General features: G+C 52.2%; 1 protein-coding gene across 2 annotated transcripts; it reads left to right on the top strand.

Moving 5' to 3' along the window:
- The first annotated feature begins 691 nt into the window (after nucleotides 1–691).
- LOC132808794 (rRNA 2'-O-methyltransferase fibrillarin) lies at nucleotides 692–16,622 on the top strand. 2 transcript variants are annotated; one of them, XM_060822248.1, is made up of 9 exons: nucleotides 692–791; nucleotides 2,652–2,801; nucleotides 6,576–6,677; nucleotides 7,582–7,676; nucleotides 9,228–9,398; nucleotides 9,560–9,692; nucleotides 10,662–10,774; nucleotides 13,735–13,880; nucleotides 15,619–16,622. In XM_060822248.1, exons 1-9 carry the CDS (start codon nucleotides 782–784, stop codon nucleotides 15,644–15,646), a joined length of 948 nt encoding a protein of 315 aa, XP_060678231.1. In that variant the 5' UTR covers nucleotides 692–781; the 3' UTR covers nucleotides 15,647–16,622. The 2 variants fall into 2 exon arrangements, with proteins under 2 accessions (XP_060678231.1, XP_060678232.1); XM_060822249.1 differs by lacking the exon at nucleotides 2,652–2,801 and having other exon boundaries at nucleotides 700–791.
- The last annotated feature ends 3,130 nt before the right edge of the window (nucleotides 16,623–19,752 follow it).

A 19,752-nucleotide genomic window follows, 5' to 3' on the forward strand; every position in this document is an offset into this window, starting at 1 on the left:
CCCTCAGACAGTACGCCCCAGACCCTAACCCCCTCGAGGGACCCTCCCCCTCCCCCCCACACCCTCAGACAGTACACCCCAGACCCTAACCCCCTCGAGGGACCTCAGACAGTGGTGGTGAAGTTCCTCCTCCTGCCCTGTGGGTGGCGCTGTGAGTGTGGTTGCAGTGCCTCCTCCTGTCCTGTGGGTGGCGGTGTGAGTGATGGAGGAGTTCCTCCTCCTGTCCTGTGGGTGGCGGTGTGAGTGATGGAGGAGTTCCTCCTCCTGTCCTGTGGGTGGCGGTGTGAGTGATGGAGGAGTTCCTCCTCCTGTCCTGTGGGTGGCGGTGTGAGTGATGGAGGAGTTCCTCCTCCTGTCCTGTGGGTGGCGGTGTGAGTGAGGTTGCAGTGCCTCCTCCTGTCCTGTGGGTGGCGGTGTGAGTGTGGTTGCAGTTCCTCCTCCTGTCCTGTGGGTGGCGGTGTGAGTGTGGTTGCAGTTCCTCCTCCTGTCCTGTGGGTGGCGGTGTGAGTGTGGTTGCAGTGCCTCCTCCTGTCCTGAGGGTGGCGGTGTGAGTGAGGTTGCAGTGCCTCCTCCTATCCTGTGGGTGGCGGTGTGAGTGAGGTTGCAGTTCCTCCTCCTGTCCTGTGGGTGGCGGTGTGAGTGAGGTTGCAGTGCCTCCTCCGGTCCTGTGGGTGGCGCTGTGTGGGGAGGACCGGAAGTCCGGGGGCCCTGGATTGGAGACACGTGGTGCAGTGTGTGTCTGTGATTGAGAGTCTGCTGTGGGGACAAGGAGCGGTGCAGAATGAGGCCAGGTACAGAGGGGCACCCTGGGGTGCTGAGCACTGTGTGTGTGTGTGAGGTACAGAGGGGCACCCTGGGGTGCTGAGCACTGTGTGTGTGTGTGAGGTACAGAGGGCCACCCTGGGGTGCTGAGCACTGTGTGTGTGTGTGAGGTACAGAGGGCCACCCTGGGGTGCTGAGCACTGTGTGTGTGTGTGAGGTACAGAGGGCCACCCTGGGGTGCTGAGCACTGTGTGTGTGTGTGAGGTACAGAGGGCCACCCTGGGGTGCTGAGCACTGTGTGTGTGTGTGAGGTACAGAGGGCCACCCTGGGGTGCTGAGCACTGTGTGTGTGTGAGGTACAGAGGTAGGGAGGGACAGTCTGACACACCAGAATGTGAGCACCACAGATACATAATGTAATTACTTTACCGTGTTCCACACACTGTCCCTGTCCTGGGAGTGTTTGATGGGGGACAGTGTAGAGGGAGCTTTACTCTGTATCTAACCCCGTGCTGTCCCTGTCCCTGTCCCTGGGAGTGTTTGATGGGGGGAGAGTGTAGAGGGAGCTTTACTCTGTATCTAACCCGTGCTGTCCCTGTCCCTGGGAGTGTTTGATGGGGGGACAGTGTAGAGGGAGCTTTACTCTGTATCTAACCCCGTGCTGTCCCTGTCCCTGGGAGTGTTTGATGGGGGGACAGTGTAGAGGGAGCTTTACTCTGTATCTAACCCCGTGCTGTCCCTGTCCCTGGGAGTGTTTGATGGGGGGACAGTGTAGAGGGAGCTTTACTCTGTATCTAACCCCGTGCTGTCCCTGTCCCTGGGAGTGTTTGATGGGGGGACAGTGTAGAGGGAGCTTTACTCTGTAGCTAACCCCGTGCTGTCCCTGTCCCTGTCCCTGGGAGTGTTTGATAGGGGGAGAGTGTAGAGGGAGCTTTACTCTGTAGCTAACCCCGTGCTGGGTGGTCAAAGTTAAAATCCACCCCACAGCAGGTTATAGTCCCTCAGGTTTATGTGGAAGCGCTGGCTATCGGAGCGCTGCTCCTTGAGGTGGCCGTCGAGTGGAAGGTTGTGGGACACAGGGTTTACAGTGAGGGGTTACCGTGTAATTTTTAGATTAGATTACTTACAGTGTGGAAACAGGCCCTTCGGCCCAACAAGTCCACACCAACCCGCCGAAGAAGCGCAACCCACCCTTACCCCTACACTTACCCCTTACCTAACACTACGGGCAATTTAGCATGGTCAATTCACCTGACCCGCACATCTTTGTGACTGTGGGAGGAAACTGGAGCACCCGGAGGAAACCCACGCAGACACGGGGAGAACGTGCAAACTCCACACAGTCAGTCGCCTGAGTCGGGAATTGAACCCGGGTCCCTGGCGCTGTGAGGCAGCAGTGCTAACCACCGTGCCGCCCACAAACGGGTGGTGGAACTGAAATGCGATGTTGGTAGTGAGTGGGTGCGGGGTGTGTAACACAGGGTGACTGAGGGTGCAGCCATCAGCTGTTTCCGGTTTGGTTTGGTGTCTGTGTGGACCCGGACGTGCCTGGCGCCGAAAGACGGCAGGCTAGCCCTTAATGTCTGGGCTGGCTTAGTTGCCTGGGCTGGATGTTGACAACGGCCAGGCGCCAGTCAATGCAGAACTGTTTGTGCGTTGGGGGAGCTTGCTGTGAGCTAATTGGGTGTTTAATCACCAGGGTTAGGGCCGGCGGAGAGTGAGTGGTTATTGGGCACGGGCTGCAGGACAGAGGGCAGGGTGGTGTCTGTCCCACCACCCTCCTGCTATGGGGTGGGGGGAGGGCTGCAACAGTGCTAGCCCCCCCCCCCTCGCTCCCCGTGGGGTTAAAAACCCCCTTTACTCTCTCTCTCTCTCTCTTTGCCTCGCAGGGTTTTCTCCGCGTGGCGGTGGAAGGGGCGGTTTCGGAGGCCGAGGTGGTTTCGGGGGCCGAGGTGGGAGAGGAGGAGGAGGTGGCCGTGGCGGTTTCGGAGGCCGAGGTGGGAGAGGAGGGGGAGGAGGTGACCGAGGAGGTGGTCGAGGTACACGTCTCTCTCTCTCTGGGTCGACTTTACTCGCGCGCGGAAACGCTGTGTAAACTCTGCCAGCACTGAGGAGGCCACTCGGCTCCTCTAGGCCGTGCCAACCCCTCGTAAAGATCTCTCTGATTAGATACCTCTCCTCTGTTCACCACCCCCCCCTCCCCCCTCCCCCTCCCCCTCCCCCTCCCCCTCCCCCTCCCCCTTCCCCTCCCCCTTCCAGCATTTCCCTGGTTTAACCCCCACTTTTGGAATCTGATGCCTCTCGGGCACCATCTCCTACATTACAACAACAACTCGTGTCAACAAATGTTTCCCCCCCCCCCCCCCCAAGAATTCTCCCTGATCTGTGTCCCTGGGGTGACTGACACCCTCCTGACCCTGGAGACAGTGTCTCCCTCGTTGACTTGACTAAAATCCTCCCACTGAGTTTGAGTACTGATTTAATCTGCCCCTTAACTTTCCCTGCTCTGAGGGGAGACCGTCCCAATCCCTCCGCCTGTCCGTCTCTGTCTCTCACTCACCCTCCCTTCTGTCTGTCTGTCTGTCTCTCTCTGTTTTCCCCCCCCCCCATCTGTCTGTCTCTCTCTCTCTCCCTCTCTCTGTTCCCCCCCCATCTGTCTGTCTCTCTCTCTCTCCCTCTCTCTGTTCCCCCCCCATCTGTCTGTCTGTCTCTCTCTCTCTCTCTCTGTTTCCCCCCCCCATCTGTCTGTGTCTGTCTCTGTCGCTCTGTCTGTATCTCTCTCTCTGATTCCCCCCCACCCCGTCTCTGTCTCTCACTCACCCTCCCCTCTGTCCCTCTCTCTCTCCCCCCCTCTTTCTTCCCTCCCCCCTCCCCCATCTGTCTGTCTGTCTCTGTCGCTCTGTCTGTATCTCTCTCTCTGATCCCCCCCCACCCCGTCTCTGTCTCTCACTCACCCTCTCTTCTGTCTCTCTCTCTCTCTCTGTTTCCCCCCCCCTCTGTGTCTGTCTGTCGCTCTGTCTGTATCTCTCTCTCTAATCCCCACCCCACCCCTGTCTCTGTCTCCCTGTGAAGTCCGTCACCATAGACACTGTCCTAGTACGGGCCCTGACTGTCACCGTCCCCACAAGACCTGGTGTTGGGCGTCGGTGCTGCAGCTGAGGGGCCAGCCAGTGTTGGGAGAAAGGTCTCTGCCGTTCAATGCTGCTGCAGCCTTCTGTCCATCCTCAGGCCCCTGAGGGACCTGCCCAAGGTGTTGTGACCCCCTTAAAAAGACAGCCCCACGCCTCCCCCCACCTCCCGCTCTCTCTGGGACCCTGTTAACTGCTTCATAAACATCCCCTCCCATTCTCTCACCGTCTCGGTGTTGGAACGGACCCTGCCATGTATTTGCTCACCGTCCCAGAGCACTGGCAGATTCTCCTGACTCGACCCTTCGGCCCATCCAGCCCGTGCTGACCCTAATCCCCAAACTAACCCAGTCCCCCTGCCTGCTCCTGGCCCATCTCCCTCCAACCCTTCCCTGTCCATGTCCTTATCCAAATCCCTTTTAAACGTTGTAACTGTCCCCCTCCCTCCCACTTCCTCAGGAAGGTCATCCCACACACGGACCACCCTCTGGGGAAAACTGTTGCCCCTCGTGTCTTTTTTATAAATCTCCCTCCTCTCCTCTTAAACATGTGCCCCCCTGGTCTTCAAATCCCCCCCACCCTGGGGGAATAGACACCCCCCATTCACCCTCTCTGTGCCCCTCATGGTTTTATAAACCTCTATAAGGTCACCCCTCAGCCTCCGACGCTCCGGGGAGCAGACTCCCAGCCTATCCAGCCTTTCGTTATATAAATGTTTTTATTTTAAAAAAAGATTTTAGGTTTTTTACAAAATTACAAACCAATATAAAATAGTATGACAACTTAATAATAGCAACGATAGAAAACACATTATTAATCTAGAACATAGAACAGTACAGCACAGAACAGGCCCTTCGGCCCATGATGTTGTGCCGAACATCTATCCTAGATTAAGCACCCATCCATGTACCTATCCAATTGCCGCTTAAAGGTCGCCAATGATTCTGACTGTACCACTCCCACGGGCAGCGCATTCCATGCCCCCACCACTCTCTGGGTAAAGAACCCACCCCTGACATCTCCCCTATACCTCCCACCCTTCACCATAAATTTATGTCCCCTTGTAACGCTCTGAAATCTAATCCACAGACTACAGAAACACAAAACAAACCCCAAAATCCCTTTAAAACTAAAGTCCAATAAATAACCAACAAAAAAGAAGAAAAAAAAATAAATAAAAGATGAAATAAAATTAGACCAAGATTATAACAAGGTAACTTAAATGATATTCAATTAAATTACTGCACTCAACACAATCTCATCACACCTCCTCACCACTGGGAGCAGTAGTGAGTAGACCCATATTTGTTCGGGATTCTTCCTCCCAGGGGCCAGCGAACCGATGGGCAGAGTTCCCATGGCCAGACAAAAGGCCCTGGGTAATCCAGCCGATGTCTCTCCATCGATATAATCCAAACACCGCCTCCGTGTTGAATAAAACAATTTAATTTTCTGGTGGGCACCATAGTCCGAAGGAAACCCAAGGGGATGCGTTCCATGACGATCCCACGCCAGCCCTAGAGTCCTTGGGGGATTCTCTGACACCCAGCTCATCAGACTCTTCTTCCTCACGCAGAAAGAAAGAATATTAAACAATTTCTTCCCGCGCGCGTCCAGGGAGGGAAGATTTGGGAGACTCAAAGGGAGGGATACCGGATCCAAGCTCACCTCAGTAACTCCAACCCTCCCGTTCCCGGGAAATCTCTCCTGAACCCTCCCCAGGTTAATAATCTCCTTCCTATAACAGGGCACCCAGAACTGGACACAGTATTCCAGAAGGGACCTCCCCAATGTCCTGTACAACCCCAACATGACGTTCCCAACTCCTACACTCAAAGGGCTGAGCAGTGAAGGGGAGGGTGTGAGACCCCTTCGTTCCCCCCCCCCCCCCGTCTGTATGTGACACAGACTCCAAAGGGATTCTGTCCCTGAACCCCTGGGTCCCTCTGTTCCCCAGCACCACCCAGGAGGATAAAGCGAGGGCTGGAGATCAGAGTCGAAAGGTGTGGTGCTGGGAAAGTGCAGCAGGTCAGGCAGCATCTGAGGGGCAGGAGAATCAACATTTCGGGCAAAAGCCCTTCATCAGGAACACGACTCAAAGCCCTACCTTTAGTTGTATAAGTCCTGCCCTTGTAGTTGGCAATACCATGTGTTTATCCAAATGAACCTCCATCTATCACCCCTCAGCACATTGACCCTTCCATCCCCATCTGTCTCTCTCTCTGTGTCTCTGTCTCTCTCTCTCTCTGTGTCTCTGTCTGTGTGTCTCTCTCTCTCTCTGTGTCTCTCTCTCTCTCTGTGTCACTCCCTCTGTCTCCCTCTGTGTGTCTCTCTCTCTCCCTCTGTCTGTCTGTCTCTCTCTGTGTGTCTCTATCTCTCTGTGTCTCTCTCTCTTTCTTTCTCTCTCTGTCTGTCTCTGTCTGTGTCTCTCTCTCACACACACACACACATACTCTCTCTCTCTCTCACACACACACACACACACACACCCACCCACCCACCCCCACCCCATCTCCCTGTCCTGTCCCTGTAACCCCTCTCCGGTATATCACCTCCTTTGAGGTGCTGGGTTTCTGTTCCTGCTGGGACCTGCCCATCGATGTCGGAGCTCCCAGTTGAAGGTGAGGGCCGTGGGCGCGTTGGCGTTTTCCTGAGTGACTGACCCTCGTTCCTCACTGATGGCAGGAGGTTTCTGGTCGCCTGGAGGCAGGGGCCGAGGTGGTGGCAGGGGGAGAGGAGGGTTCCGCGGTGGAGCCAAGGTCACGGTGGAACCACACAGGCATGAGGGTGAGTAGAACCATGGTACCGACACCCAGAGGCTGCCCTGTCAGGGGGCAGTGGGAGTGCCCTGTCAGGGGGCACTGGGGGGAGTGGGAGTGTCCTGTCGGGGGGCACTGGGGGGAGTGGGGGTGCCCTGTCGGGGGGGGGGCAGTGGGAGTGCCCTGTCAGGGGGGAGTGCCCTGTCAGGGGAGGGAGTGGGAATGCCCTGTCGGGGGGGGGGGGCAGTGGGAGGGCCCTGTCGGGGGGGGGGGGCAGTGGGAGGGCCCTGTCGGGGGGGGCAGTGGGAGGGCCCTGTCGGGGGGGAGTGCCCTGTCAGGGGGGGAGTGGGAGGGCCCTGTCAGGGGGGAGTGCCCTGTCAGGGGGGGAGTGGGAGGGCCCTGTCGGGGGGGGGGGGAGTGGGAGGGCCCTGTCGGGGGGCAGTGGGGGGGGTGGGAGTGCCCTGTCAGGGGGGAGTGGGGGAGTACCCAGGGGATGGGGGTGGGGAAAGAGGGTCAGATGAGGTAACTAGAGGTTGTGTGTGGTAGGGGTCAGGGTGGGTGGGTGGGTGTGAATGGCAATTGGGGGGGAGGGGGGGTGTGGGGGTGGGGTGTCTGTGTCAGGGTGATGAGGTGTCAGCCAACCCATTCAGATTCCCCAACTCCCCCCTCCTCCTCCAGCCTGTTACACAGGGACAGGAGGCCATTCGGCCCCTTCTTTGAGCCCTGTTACACGGTGCAGGAGGTTGAGAGTGAAGATCACACACAGTTGGTCCCTGTGTTTGAGAGGGCTGGGATTGAAGTGGGCCGAGACCCTGTGGAAGTTGGCGGTTGGTGGTGGGAGACAGGCTGGTATCTCTGACCCCTGGCTGACTTGCCCACACGGGTTCTCACTCTCTCTCTCTCTCTCTCTCACTCTCTCTCTCTCGGCTCAGGGGTATTTATCTGTCGCGGGAAAGAAGATGCTCTGGTGACGAAGAACATGGTTCCAGGGGAGTCTGTGTACGGGGAGAAGAGAATTGGGGTTGAGGTAAGGTTCCCCCTCTCCCCCCACGCACACGCAGAACGTCCAGACTGGGGCTGGTCTGCAGAATAAAACCCTGCTCCCCCCACACTCGGACAGTACACTCCAGACCCTAACCCTCTCGAGGGAAACATCTACTCCCCTCACACCCTCACACAGTACACCCCAGACCCTAACCCCCTCGAGGGAAACCTCTACTCCCCCCACACCCTCAGACAGTACACCCCAGACCCTAACCCCCTCGAGGGAAACCTCTACTCCCCTCACACCCTCAGACAGTACACCCCAGACCCTAACTCCCTCGGGTGATCCTGTCTCCTTCACACTCTACATCCCAGTCTCTTTGATGTCTCCAGGTCACTGAAGCCTCTCATCCCTGGAACCTTTCTCCAGGATCTGTTCCGTGTCCTCTCTGGAGGTGTCCCGTCCTTCCTAAGGACTGGGGCCCAGGACTGGACACATTCCCTCCAGCTGGGCCTGAACCCAGGGTCCTGTCCAAGGCCCAGCCCCAGCCTCCTTCCTCCTGTACCCTGTGTTCCTGTTAATAAACGCCGGGATACTGTCTGCTCCCTGAACTGTGCTCTTGCCTTGCCCTGCTACCTTTAATGACTAACGCACCTCTATCCCCAAAGGCTCACTGATGGAGCAGCTCCTGGAGAATTGTGTCTTCTGGGTGTCAGAATGCTCACTGAGCTGGAAGGTTCATTTTCAGACGTTTCGTCACCATACCGGGTAACATCATCATTGAGCCTGTGGTGAATGCTGGTATTATGTCCCGCTTTCTATTCATGCGTTTAGGTTTCTTCGGGTCGATGATGTCACTTCCACCTATATCCTCTGAGAAATAGAACTGGAAGTGACATCACTGACCTGAGGAAACATAAATGCACAAATAGAAAGCGGGACATAACACCAGCGCTTCACCACAGGCTCAGTGATGATGTTACCCGGTATGGTGATGAAACGTCTGAAAATGAACCTTCCAGCTCAGTGAGCATTCCGACATCCAGAACCTCAACCTGAGCTACAAATCTTCTCAAAACTCTCTAGTTGTCTCTCCTTGTGTCCTTCCCCCATCACTTCACTACAGTAAATTTCACCTGCTGCTTGTTAGCCCACTCTGCCCACCACCCCCCCCCCCCCCACCACCCCCCGGTCCCGGTGGATGTGCTGTGCTGTCCTCCACGGTGTACATTCAGTAGCGCCTGCAGGTTTGCTGTCTGTACTGTACTGCCCTGTACAGCGGGGACACGCTCACGGGTGTGGAGGAGGGAAGGTAGGAGTCCCCACACTGACCTCCTCCTGGGCTGTTTCCACCATGAACCTCCCTCCTGGGTCCCAGCATCAGCCTCTGCTCTAGTGGCATGGACGACTGAAGCCGTTGTTTGTGCCAGCGGATTTTTACCCCCCACGTGGAATTGGGGCGCTGTGTTCATGCTGGCCCCAGCGCTGAGAGAATCTGGGGATGAAGAGTTGTTGTGGCAGGGTCCAGGAGATGGGCCTGGACTCGCGGCTGCCGCTTGCGGCACTGACCCTGGGCGGTGTTGTGTTTTGCAGGAAGCAGACACCAAAATCGAGTACAGAGCCTGGAACCCCTTCCGATCGAAACTCGCAGCCGCCATTCTCGGGGGCATTGACCAGATCCACATCAAGCCTGGAGTGAAAGTCCTGTACCTGGGAGCGGCGTCTGGCACCACGGTCTCCCACGTCTCCGACATTGTGGGACCTGTGAGTCACTGGCAATCGAACGCGTGCTGCGCGGGTCGGGCAGAAGTCCGGGAGGCGCTCCGGCACCCGGACGTCCGCCGGGTGTGGCGAGGGTGGTCTTCGAGGAGGGTCCAGGTGAAGGGAAGGCAGGGGAACTGATTTCTCTCTTCCCTCTTCGACAGGAGGGCTTGGTCTACGCCGTTGAGTTCTCCCACCGGTCTGGCCGTGACCTCATCAACGTGGCCAAGAAGCGCACCAACATCATCCCCATTATTGAGGACGCCAGGCACCCGCACAAGTACCGCATGCTCCTCGGTGAGTTAGGCCGACAGACCCTCCCCACCCCCCCTCAGGAGCTGTCCCTGCTCCCCCGGGTCAGTTGCCATTGGGAAAGTCTGGCTGACTTGGGAGGGGTGGGGGGTGGAATTGGAGTTGGACTAGAACAGTCGAAATGAGTCGCTGGTGGGCTATCGGGGGCGGGGGGGGGGGGGGGGAAGTGTGCGGGAAAGGGGGTGGGCCATGTGGGATTCATTCCCACAGGAAGTGGGGTGTGGGAATGTGGGGCTCGCTCCCACGGGGTTGGGGGGGAAAGCAGGGCTCGCTCCCGGTTGGGGGGGAGGGGAGGGAGATGTGTGGGGTTCAGTCCCACACGGAGTCGAGGGTGGGAGTGTGGGGCTCGCTCCCACAGGGGAGTGTTGGGGTGGAGGGGAGCTGGTGTGTGACTACCTGCCTCGGTGTAGAGTTGGGTCCTTGATGATGATGATGATGATGGGTATGGGCAGGGACCAATGGCAAACCCTCACAATCACTGCATTAGGGCCAAGAGGAAACCACTCAGCCCTTCAGATTGTGTTTGTCTGTTCAGTAGTACGGCCATTCGGCCCATCGAGTCCAGTCCGCCATTCAATCATGGCTGATGGGCATTTCAACTCCACTTACCCGCATTCTCCCCGTAGCCCTTAATTCCTCGAGACGACAAGAATCTATCCATCTCTGATAGATTCTTGTTGTCTGGAGGAATCATGGCTGACCTGTGTGCTATCTCCACCCTGTCTGGGTGACAGGGATACACCAACCTCCGAGTTAAAATGATAAGGTATCGAGCTCCAACCTTGTGCCTCCTGAACGCACTTCTGAAAGTCCTGGCTCGTGCTTTGAGACTGTCTCCCTTTGTCCGACATTCGCTGTAGGTCTCCCCATCGCTGCCTGTTGGTGTCTGAGCTCCCCGGGACCGCACGGTGACTCTTCCTCTCCTGTTCATGTCTCTCTCTGCTCTCTCCTCAGGAATGGTGGATGTCATCTTCGCTGATGTGGCGCAGCCTGACCAGTGCAGGATTGTGGCTCTCAACGCCCACCACTTTCTCAAAGTGGGCGGTCACTTTGTCATCTCTATTAAGGTGAGCACGGGGTGCCCCTGCCTCCCCTCTGGTCTGCAGGGCTGTCTGGGTGAAAGCACTCCTTGTTGAGTACAGGGGGTTCGTGTGTGTGTGTGTGTTGCGGGGTGGTGGGGGGTGGGTTCCTTCCTACCTGAATCCGTCTGGTGGTTTTGCACAGGACCTTCTGTCTGCAAGGTCTCTCAATTCATTTCACAGCAGGTGTGTTCCTCGTCAATATTTGGAAAGTCCCCCCATAACAACAACCCTGTTCCTCTCGCTCCTGTCCAGAATTATCTTTGCTATCTTTTCCTCTACATTAAGGGCTACGGGGAGAATGCTGGTAAGTGGAGTTGAAATACCCATCAGCCATGATTGAATGGCGGAGTGGACTCGATGGGCCGAATGGCCTTACTTCCACTCCTCTGTCTTATGGTGTGTCTCTCAGTCCAGGACTAGAGGGCGTAGGTTTAGGGCGAGAGGAGAAAGATTTAAAAGGGACCTAAGGGGCAACGTTTTCACACCGAGGTGGGGGTGGGTGTATGGAACGAGCTGCCAGAGGAAGTGGTGGGGGCTGGTACAGTGACAACATTTAAAAGGCATCTGGATGGGGACATGGATAGGGGGATATGGGCCAAATGCTGGTAAATAGGACTAGCTTAATTTAGGATATCTGGTCGGCATGGACGAGTTGCGCCGAAGGGTCTGTTTCCATGCTGTTCATCTCTGACTCTGTGGAACTTGCAGGTCACCGTTTTGAGTCCCTCATGGTTTTGGACGATACCACGATAGGTCAGAGTCAGTGATGGGTGGCTGTCTCCCAGGACGCTGAGGATGGCAAGGGAAGAGATTGCTGGGGCCTTGACAGAGATCTTGGTCATAGAAGGCAGAGGGGAGTTGTGATGGAGTGATTTCTCCAGCTGCAGGTCTGGGACCAGTGGGTGTTCCGTAAGGATCAGTGCTGGGACCTCTGGCGTCTGGAATATATAGAAATGATTTTGCTGAAAATATAAGGGGGTCTGATTAGAAAGTTTGCAGATGGCATGAAAATGTTCCGGATAGTGAGGATGGTTGTGAAAGGATACAGCAGGATGTAGGTCAGTTGGAAAGTTGGGCAGAGGTGTAGCAGGTGGAGATTCATCTGGATGAGTGTGTGGTGCTGTGTTTTGGGAGGTCATAGCAAGTGGAAAGTATCCTGTAAATGATTCCCAAAGGGATCTTGGGATGCAAGGCCATAACTCCCTGAACGTGGCAACACCGTGGATCAGGTGGGAGGGAAGGCAGGGAATTGAATAAAAATGTTGTTCAGTCATGTTGCAACTGTATAAAACTTTAATTCGGCCACATTTGGAATATTGTGTGCAGTTCTGGTCGCCACGTTGTAGGAGGGATGTAGAGGCTTTGGAGAGGGTATGAAAAAGACTATTGCCTGGATTGGAGGGTATTATCTCGAAGGAGAGGCTGGATAAACTTGGATTGTTTTCACTAGAGCGACACAGGCTGAGGGGCAGCCTGATAAAGCCGATAAAATTGAGAAGTTTGGATAGGGTGGATAGTCCTAGAATGGAAATATCAAATACTCGGGGGCGTAGGGTTAAGGTGAGAGGGGGAAAGTTTAAAGGAGATGTACAGGTGAAGGTTTCTTTATACAGCGAGTGAGAGGTGACTGCAGTGACCTGTCAGGAGAGGTGTTAGAAGCAGATACATTAACAACACTTCAGAGGTATGCAGACAAATACAGGATTAGGCAGGGACTAGAGTGATACAGATCATGTACAGGCAGATAGGATTAGTTTAGAATGGCATCATGGTTGGCTCAGGCATGGTGGGTCGACGGGCCAGTTCCTGTACTGTTATATAAAAAGGAAAGTTTACGTGGGACTGAGGGCAGGGGATTAAATGGGTGGGTAGGGTCAGTGATGGAGGGACGGTGTATGCTGGGCTGTGGGAGGGGGGATTAAATGGGTGGGTAGGGTCAGTGATGGACGGAGGGTGTACACTGGGCTGTGGGAGGGGGATTAAATGGGTGGGTAGGGTCAGTGATGGACGGAGGGTGTACACTGGGCTGTGGGCAGGGGATTAAATGGGTGGGTAGGGTCAGTGATGGACGGAGGGTGTATACTGGGCTGTGGGAGGGGGATTAAATGGGTGGGTAGGGTCAGTGATGGGGGGAGGGTGTACACTGGGCTGTGGGAGGGGGGATTAAATGGGTGGGTAGGGTCAGTGATGGAGGGAGGGTGTACACTGGGCTGTGGGAGGGGGGATTAAATGGGTGGGTAGGGTCAGTGATGGGGGGAGGGTGTACACTGGGCTGTGGGAGGGGAGATTAAATGGGTGGGTAGGGTCAGTGATGGGAGGAGGGTGTACACTGGGCTGTGGGAGGGGGATTAAATGGGTGGGTAGGGTCAGTGATGGGGGGAGGGTGTACACTGGGCTGTGGGAGGGGGATTAAATGGGTGGGTAGGGTCAGTGATGGAGGGAGGGTGTACACTGGGCTGTGGGAGGGGGATTAAATGGGTGGGTAGGGTCAGTGATGGAAGGAGGGTGTACACTGGGCTGTGGGAGGGGGATTAAATGGGTGGGTAGGGTCAGTGATGGAAGGAGGGTGTACACTGGGCTGTGGGAGGGGGGATTAAATGGGTGGGTAGGGTCAGTGATGGGGGGAGGGTGTACACTGGGCTGTGGTAGGGGGATTAAATGGGTGGGTAGGGTCAGTGATGGGGGGAGGGTGTACACTGGGCTGTGGGAGGGCAGTGAATTGGAGTTGTATCCTGGTAGACTATTGGATTGTTAACACATCAGTTCAGCATGTCTGCTTCCCTTTTCATCTCAGGTCCTTGCTTGCTGAAAGATTATGGACTGGAGTTGAGTTTTTGAGTGGGTTAGCCCAGCCTGGGATGAGGCAGAGCTGGGTGCCTCTGCGAGGCCTGGGATAGAGGGCAGGCCTGTCACATGCCCTAACATACGTGTGTTTGACTCCACAGGCAAACTGCATTGACTCCACAGCTACCCCCGAGGCTGTGTTTGCATCAGAGGTGAAGAAGATGCAGCAGGAGAATATGAAACCCCAGGAACAGTTAACGTTGGAGCCATATGAGAGGGATCACGCCGTTGTGGTTGGGATATACAGGTGTGTGCTGTTTGAGTAACTCCTCTGGGAAAAGCAAAGTGCCCACCCAGGACATATCCTGGGGTGGCTTCCCTTCTGCTCCTTACTGTACAGGACTGTGTTTAGTCCGTCTCTGTGCAAATGTGCATCCCCTCGGCTGTCAGTGACTGAAAGGTTCGGTGGGAAAGTGAGACTCTCTTCATTTCAGATATGAAGTAGGAACTGTTTTTGAGTTGTGAGGTTGTAGCTCATAGTGCTGTGTGCCTGAGGGTATTTTCCAGCCAAGTGAGACGTAGTGAGTTTGCTCTCCCCACCTTTTTGTTGTCGTTTTAAGTTAATTTCAGCAGGAGGTTGCATCTCTCTCCAATTGAACTGTAGTTCACTTCTCTGTTTACTATAGGTAGTGAGAAGTCAGTGATGAGGTTTGATTGAGTTAAGGAAAGAGCAAATTTATTATTGTCTAACCTATTATCTTCTGACAAGTGGCCAATGGTGATGTCACTTATCACATGTTGTCAATATTTCCATATTTTGCATTCGTTAAGATCTTCCTGAGACCACCATAGATTTCAGTTGGTGTCTGGTTTGTAGAGAGCTGGAAATGTGTTGCTGGAAAAGCGCAGAAGGTCAGGCAGCATCCAAGGAGCAGGAGAATCGACGTTTCGGACATGAGTCCTTCTTCAGGAAAGGGCTGATGCCCGAAACGTCAATTCTCCTGCTCCTTGGATGCTGCCTGACCTGCTGCGCTTTTCCAGCAACACATTTTCAGCTCTGATCTCCAGTCCTCACTTTCTCCTCTGGTTTGTAGAGTGTGCAAACTTTTGCACTCTCTTCCCCAGTTCTCCTAACCTCCATCTTCAGTTTGACACAGGATGTGTGCCCAAGTCGGTGCTGATGCTTACGGTCTGTCACGATTCTTTGCCAGGTCAATAACCAATGACTATAGTGGTCTTCCCACCCTTCCTTGATGACACTTGGTGATCTCTTTTTTTTTATTCATTCTCAAGGAGCCAGCAACACTTGCTCAACCAGCATTTATTGCCTCTCCCTGATTACCCTTGAGAAGGTGGTGGTGAGCTGCCTGTTTGAGCTGTTGCCATCCATTGTAGGTAGACCATTAGGGAGGAAGTTCCAAGACTTTGACCCAGCGACACTGAAGGAATGGTGATCTCTTTCCAAGTCGGGATGGTGAGGGGCTCGGTGGGGAACTTGCAGGGGGCGGTGTTCCAGGTATCTGCTGCCCTTGTCCTTCTAGATGGAAGTGTCCGTGGGTTTGGGAAGTGCTGGTTGAGGAGCCTCGGTGAATTTCTGAGGTCTTAATGGTTTCCTCTCCATTTTCTCCTTATGCAGGGAGTTTTGATGCCCAATCCGTTAAATGAAAATCAAACCAGCACCATGCTTCTGAGGGGCTGTAATTCACAGTCAGGGGGTAAAAAATGAGGTCTGCAGATGCTGGAGATCACAGCTGAAAATGTGTTGCTGGTTAAAGCACAGCAGGTTAGGCAGCATCCAAGGAACAGGAAATTCGACGTTTCGGGCATTTCCTGATGAAGGGCTTATGCCCGAAACGTCGAATTTCCTATTCCTTGGATGCTGCCTAACCTGCTGTGCTTTAATCAGCAACACAGTCACAGTCAGGGCCCAAGCATATATCTGTTCTGAGGCTGTGTATATCAAAGACCACCTTACCACCGTAGCTGCCTCTTCGTGGTCTGAATCTGGGAACTGCTGTCTGTGATGCTGTTTTGTTTTAATACAGGCCGCCAGCCAAACAGAAGAAATTATAAGTAAAGACCAGGGCCCAGAAATCGGCGAGAGAGAGAGAGATGCTAATGGACACGCTGAGTCCGGGATTGTGTTGTACAAAACTCTTCTGACTGGATTTCTGAGGCTGGATAAAGCTCGACAGTTTGCTGACTTTGCTTCTCAAATGGGGCACGTGATTTTATTTTTTTTTTCCTTCCCTTGCCTCATCGTCGTCCGAAGGCTGTTTGAGTTCTCAAACTCTTACCGTTTGCAGTATCGTTCTGACCATGCTGGGGTGGGTGGGGTTGTAATCTCTGGAGGGGAACGTTTGCCAGGGTGGGCCTGTTGGCTCATGGTTAGTTTTAAGTCTCATGTTTTTGTTTTTGTTGTGGTAGGGGAAGAGAATGGGATTTGGATTCCAGAAATGCAAACATTTCATTTGAGTTGGGAACCTCTTGTGTTAATGGGAGGAGGCTGGGAATGGGAGTAGAGGGAAGACAGTTTGGCCTTTCGAGACTGTTCTGTACGATCGCTGACGATCTCCTATCCCTCTTCATGCCCTATGCCCGAATGTCCAAAATCCAATAGATCTTTGAGTCTGGAATGTACTTGATGGGGGGGGGTGATGGGGGTGGAAGAGAGACCTGCAGCCACTTGACAACAGTTGTGTCAAACCCTCCTGAAGTTTCTCCTCTCACCCCTTGCTGTGCCGAACCGCAGAGGGTAGCGTAACCTTTGCGTGTTTTGTTCTTGTCCTGAAGACCAGGAATTGGACACAGACATGCTGATAGGTTGCGAGGCCGGGTGCTAGAAGAGAAACCATTTATAAGCACACTATTCCATTTAGTTGCCACGGCGAAGCCCCACGTCCTGTGCTGTTCTTTATCACATTGTTTGAAATGTTTTGCGGGTGATGCCTGACTGAAGTGTATTTCCCGTGTTTAGCTGTGGAGACAATTTTGTGTACTTCAATTGTTGATGAATTTTCAATGCGTTATTAAAAAAAGGACAAATTTAGAGGGAGATGTGCAGTGTGATTTTCTGTTCTGAGGGTTCTCTCGTCTCTCGGTGTCCTCCTCTCTGTTACTCACATGACCATGTTGCAATGGGAAGTTTTCTGGCTTGTGTATTTGTGGTGATCCAGACATGTTTGTCAAATGAACGATCAAAACTGATGAGAGTTGTTTAGATTTGATTGTGTTTCTCCTGTTTCCCATGAAACTTTCTCCCTTCCCTTTTGTAGGTTAATGTGAAATCTGCCACGTCTGTCCTTTCAGGGAACACAATCCCAGTCCCTCAGAGCTCCCTGCCATCTGGTTGGAGTTGGGCTGGAAAGTTTCCTCAGAGCAACACTCGCATTCCCTTAAACTATTTTTTTAAAATTACTGAAATTGAGTTTTGGCAGATTAGAATCATTCCCTGCTTTTGTAGCAAGTGGTAACAGCAAACCATGCTCTACATGAAAGTGTTCCTCCTCTTCAAACTCTATTGTATTGACAGTTAGAATGTTTGGGATCCTCGAATGTCTGTAAGTCAGTCAGATCTGCCCCTCTACTATTCATTTAAGGTAAAAAAAAATTATTTTCCACAATGTCCATTTGAATTTTCATATGTTGTTTAAATTGTGACTTGTTGATTTATCAGGCATATTGTCGATTTTAAAAATCTACATTGGGAGTTAGTGTAGCATTGCACTTTGCTGCATTTCCTGTGAAGATGGTACCCAGTTAAACTACCCTGTCTCTCAAACTCTTGTCAACACCTCGTTTATTTATTTGTTTGATGGCCAGAATTTATTACCCATTCCTAGGTGCTCCCCCCTTGAGAAGGTGGTGGGGAGCTGCTTCCTTGAACCGCTGTAGTCCACCTGCTGTGGGTTGAGCTACAATGCTATTAAGGAGGGAATTCCAGGATTTAACTTTATTAATCACTCCTTTATGTCTTTATTTGTATTTTAATGATTTAGAAAATTCCAAACCCAACTCACATTGTCTGGAACAGTAACTTCAATATGAATTCCAGTTCTTTCAAACAATGTAACTTTTTTAAAAAAGTTTTTTTCCTGAATGCATTATATTTGATAAAGGTTCCTATAAGAACTAGGAGCATGAATAGGCCGTTTGACCCTGCTTTGCCATTCAATAAGGTCATGACTGATCTTTTTGTGGACTCAGCTCTACTAACCCAGCTGCTCACCATAATCCTTAATTCTTTTACTGTTCAAAAGCCCATTGTTGCCTTAAAAACATTTAAGGAGATAGCCTCAACTGCTTCACTGGGCAGAGAATTCCAGAGATTCACAACCCTTTGGGTGAAGTAGTTCCTCCTCAACTCAGTCATAAATCTGCTCCCCCTTATTTTCAGGCTGTGCCCCTTTGTTCCAGTTTCATCTGTCAGTGGAAACAACCTGCTTGCTTCTGTCTTACCTATATTTCTACAAGATCCCCCCACCATCGCTTTTAAAACACTTTTCAATTTCCAGGCACTAGTTGGAAACTCCATTAATCTTAACCATAATTTTTTTCTGCCACCACTCCTTATCACAAACAAAATATATCTGTTGGAGAGTCTGCTCCACCATTCAATCATGGCTGAGATGTTTCTCAATCCCATTCTCCTGCCTTCTTCCCTTACCTCTGATCCCGTTACCAGTCAAGAATCTATCTATCTATCTCAGGGCTAAATACACCCAATGACTTGGCCTCCCCAGAGTTCTGCATCAATTGCGTTCTGTAGATTTTGGCTGGAGAAATTCCTCCTCATTTCTGTTCTAAATGATCATCCCTTCATTCTGAGGCTGTGCCCTTGTGTCCCAGTCTCTCCAACTAGTGGAAACATCTCCAAATCCACTATTTCCAGGGGTCTATGTATCCTGTCAGTTCAAATTAAGTCCAATCTCCACATCCTTTTGAACTCCATGGAGTACACATCCACAGTCCTCAACTGCTCCTCATGTGACAAGTCCTTCATCCCCAGGTTCATTCTTGTAAACTTCTGCCAACACCAGAATATCCTTATACAGGGGGCCCAAACTGCTCACAATCTTCCAAATGCGATTCCAACGAGACAGCAGAGTGCCTCAGTGGTTAGTACTATTGCCAAACAGTGCCAGGGAACAGGGTTTGATTTCAGCCTAGGGCGGCTATCTGTGTGGAGTTTGCACATTCTCTGTGTCTGTGTGAGTTTCCTCCCATCGTCCAAAGATGTGCAGGTTAGGTGAATTAGCCATGAGAAATGTAAGGATTACAGGGTTAAAGTAGAGAGGAGTGTGTCTGCGTGGGATATTCTCCAGAGCATCAGTATGGACTCAATGGGCTGACTGGCCGCTTCCACACTAGGGATTCTACGAAATACATATTCCTTGTATTTTTCATCAGAAGATGAAAAAAACCAAATTTCAAATTAGCCCAGAGAAGGTAGTGGTGTTGGGACACCTGTTGTGCTGTAGGGCAGTTTGATGTGGCTACCAATTTGTAGGGAAACTTGGGAAAATTTAAGACTGGGGAGAAAAATACAATTTAAATTTTTTCAAAATTGACAAATCTAATAAGCAATTGGGGAAAATTCAAAACTGCAAAGAAATCATTTATTTTTTAAAAAAAGTTGATCTGACTCACAGTGAATCTAAATACATTAATTTTAAAATTTAAAATAGGCTCAACTCCCATTTTTGGGAAAGTGCAGGAGAATTCAAATCTGCAAAATCTCAATCTTTGAAAACAAATTAGCAATCTGACCGACTCAACACAAATCTAATCTTGCTTTTAACATGCAGTGAGTAGGTTCAGTTATATTCAACTCCCAGGATTGGGACAGTTTGTGTGGGAAGTGTGGGCAAATTCATATCTGTGGAAATTAAGATTTCAACATTTTTAATCAGTCTGATTTATTAAGAAAAATTAATCTGTGTGGGGGTGGGGGGAGAGAGGAAACTGTGAATAAACTCAAAAGTTAAATCTTGACAAAAATTTTAACTCACTTTTGTGAGGAACAGTAGTTTGTCATAGCTGCATTTTACAGGGATAAGTGGATGGAAAAGAGACAATTGACATGTCTAATGTGAGCAATGTGGGGGAGAGGGGGATTAAACCAAAGATTAAATCTGTTTTTCAATTATTATAATATGACTGAGCAAACATTATGATTT

Source organism: Hemiscyllium ocellatum, assembly GCF_020745735.1.
Source record: "Hemiscyllium ocellatum isolate sHemOce1 chromosome 38 unlocalized genomic scaffold, sHemOce1.pat.X.cur. SUPER_38_unloc_7, whole genome shotgun sequence".
NCBI classification, from domain to species: Eukaryota; Metazoa; Chordata; class Chondrichthyes; order Orectolobiformes; family Hemiscylliidae; genus Hemiscyllium; species Hemiscyllium ocellatum.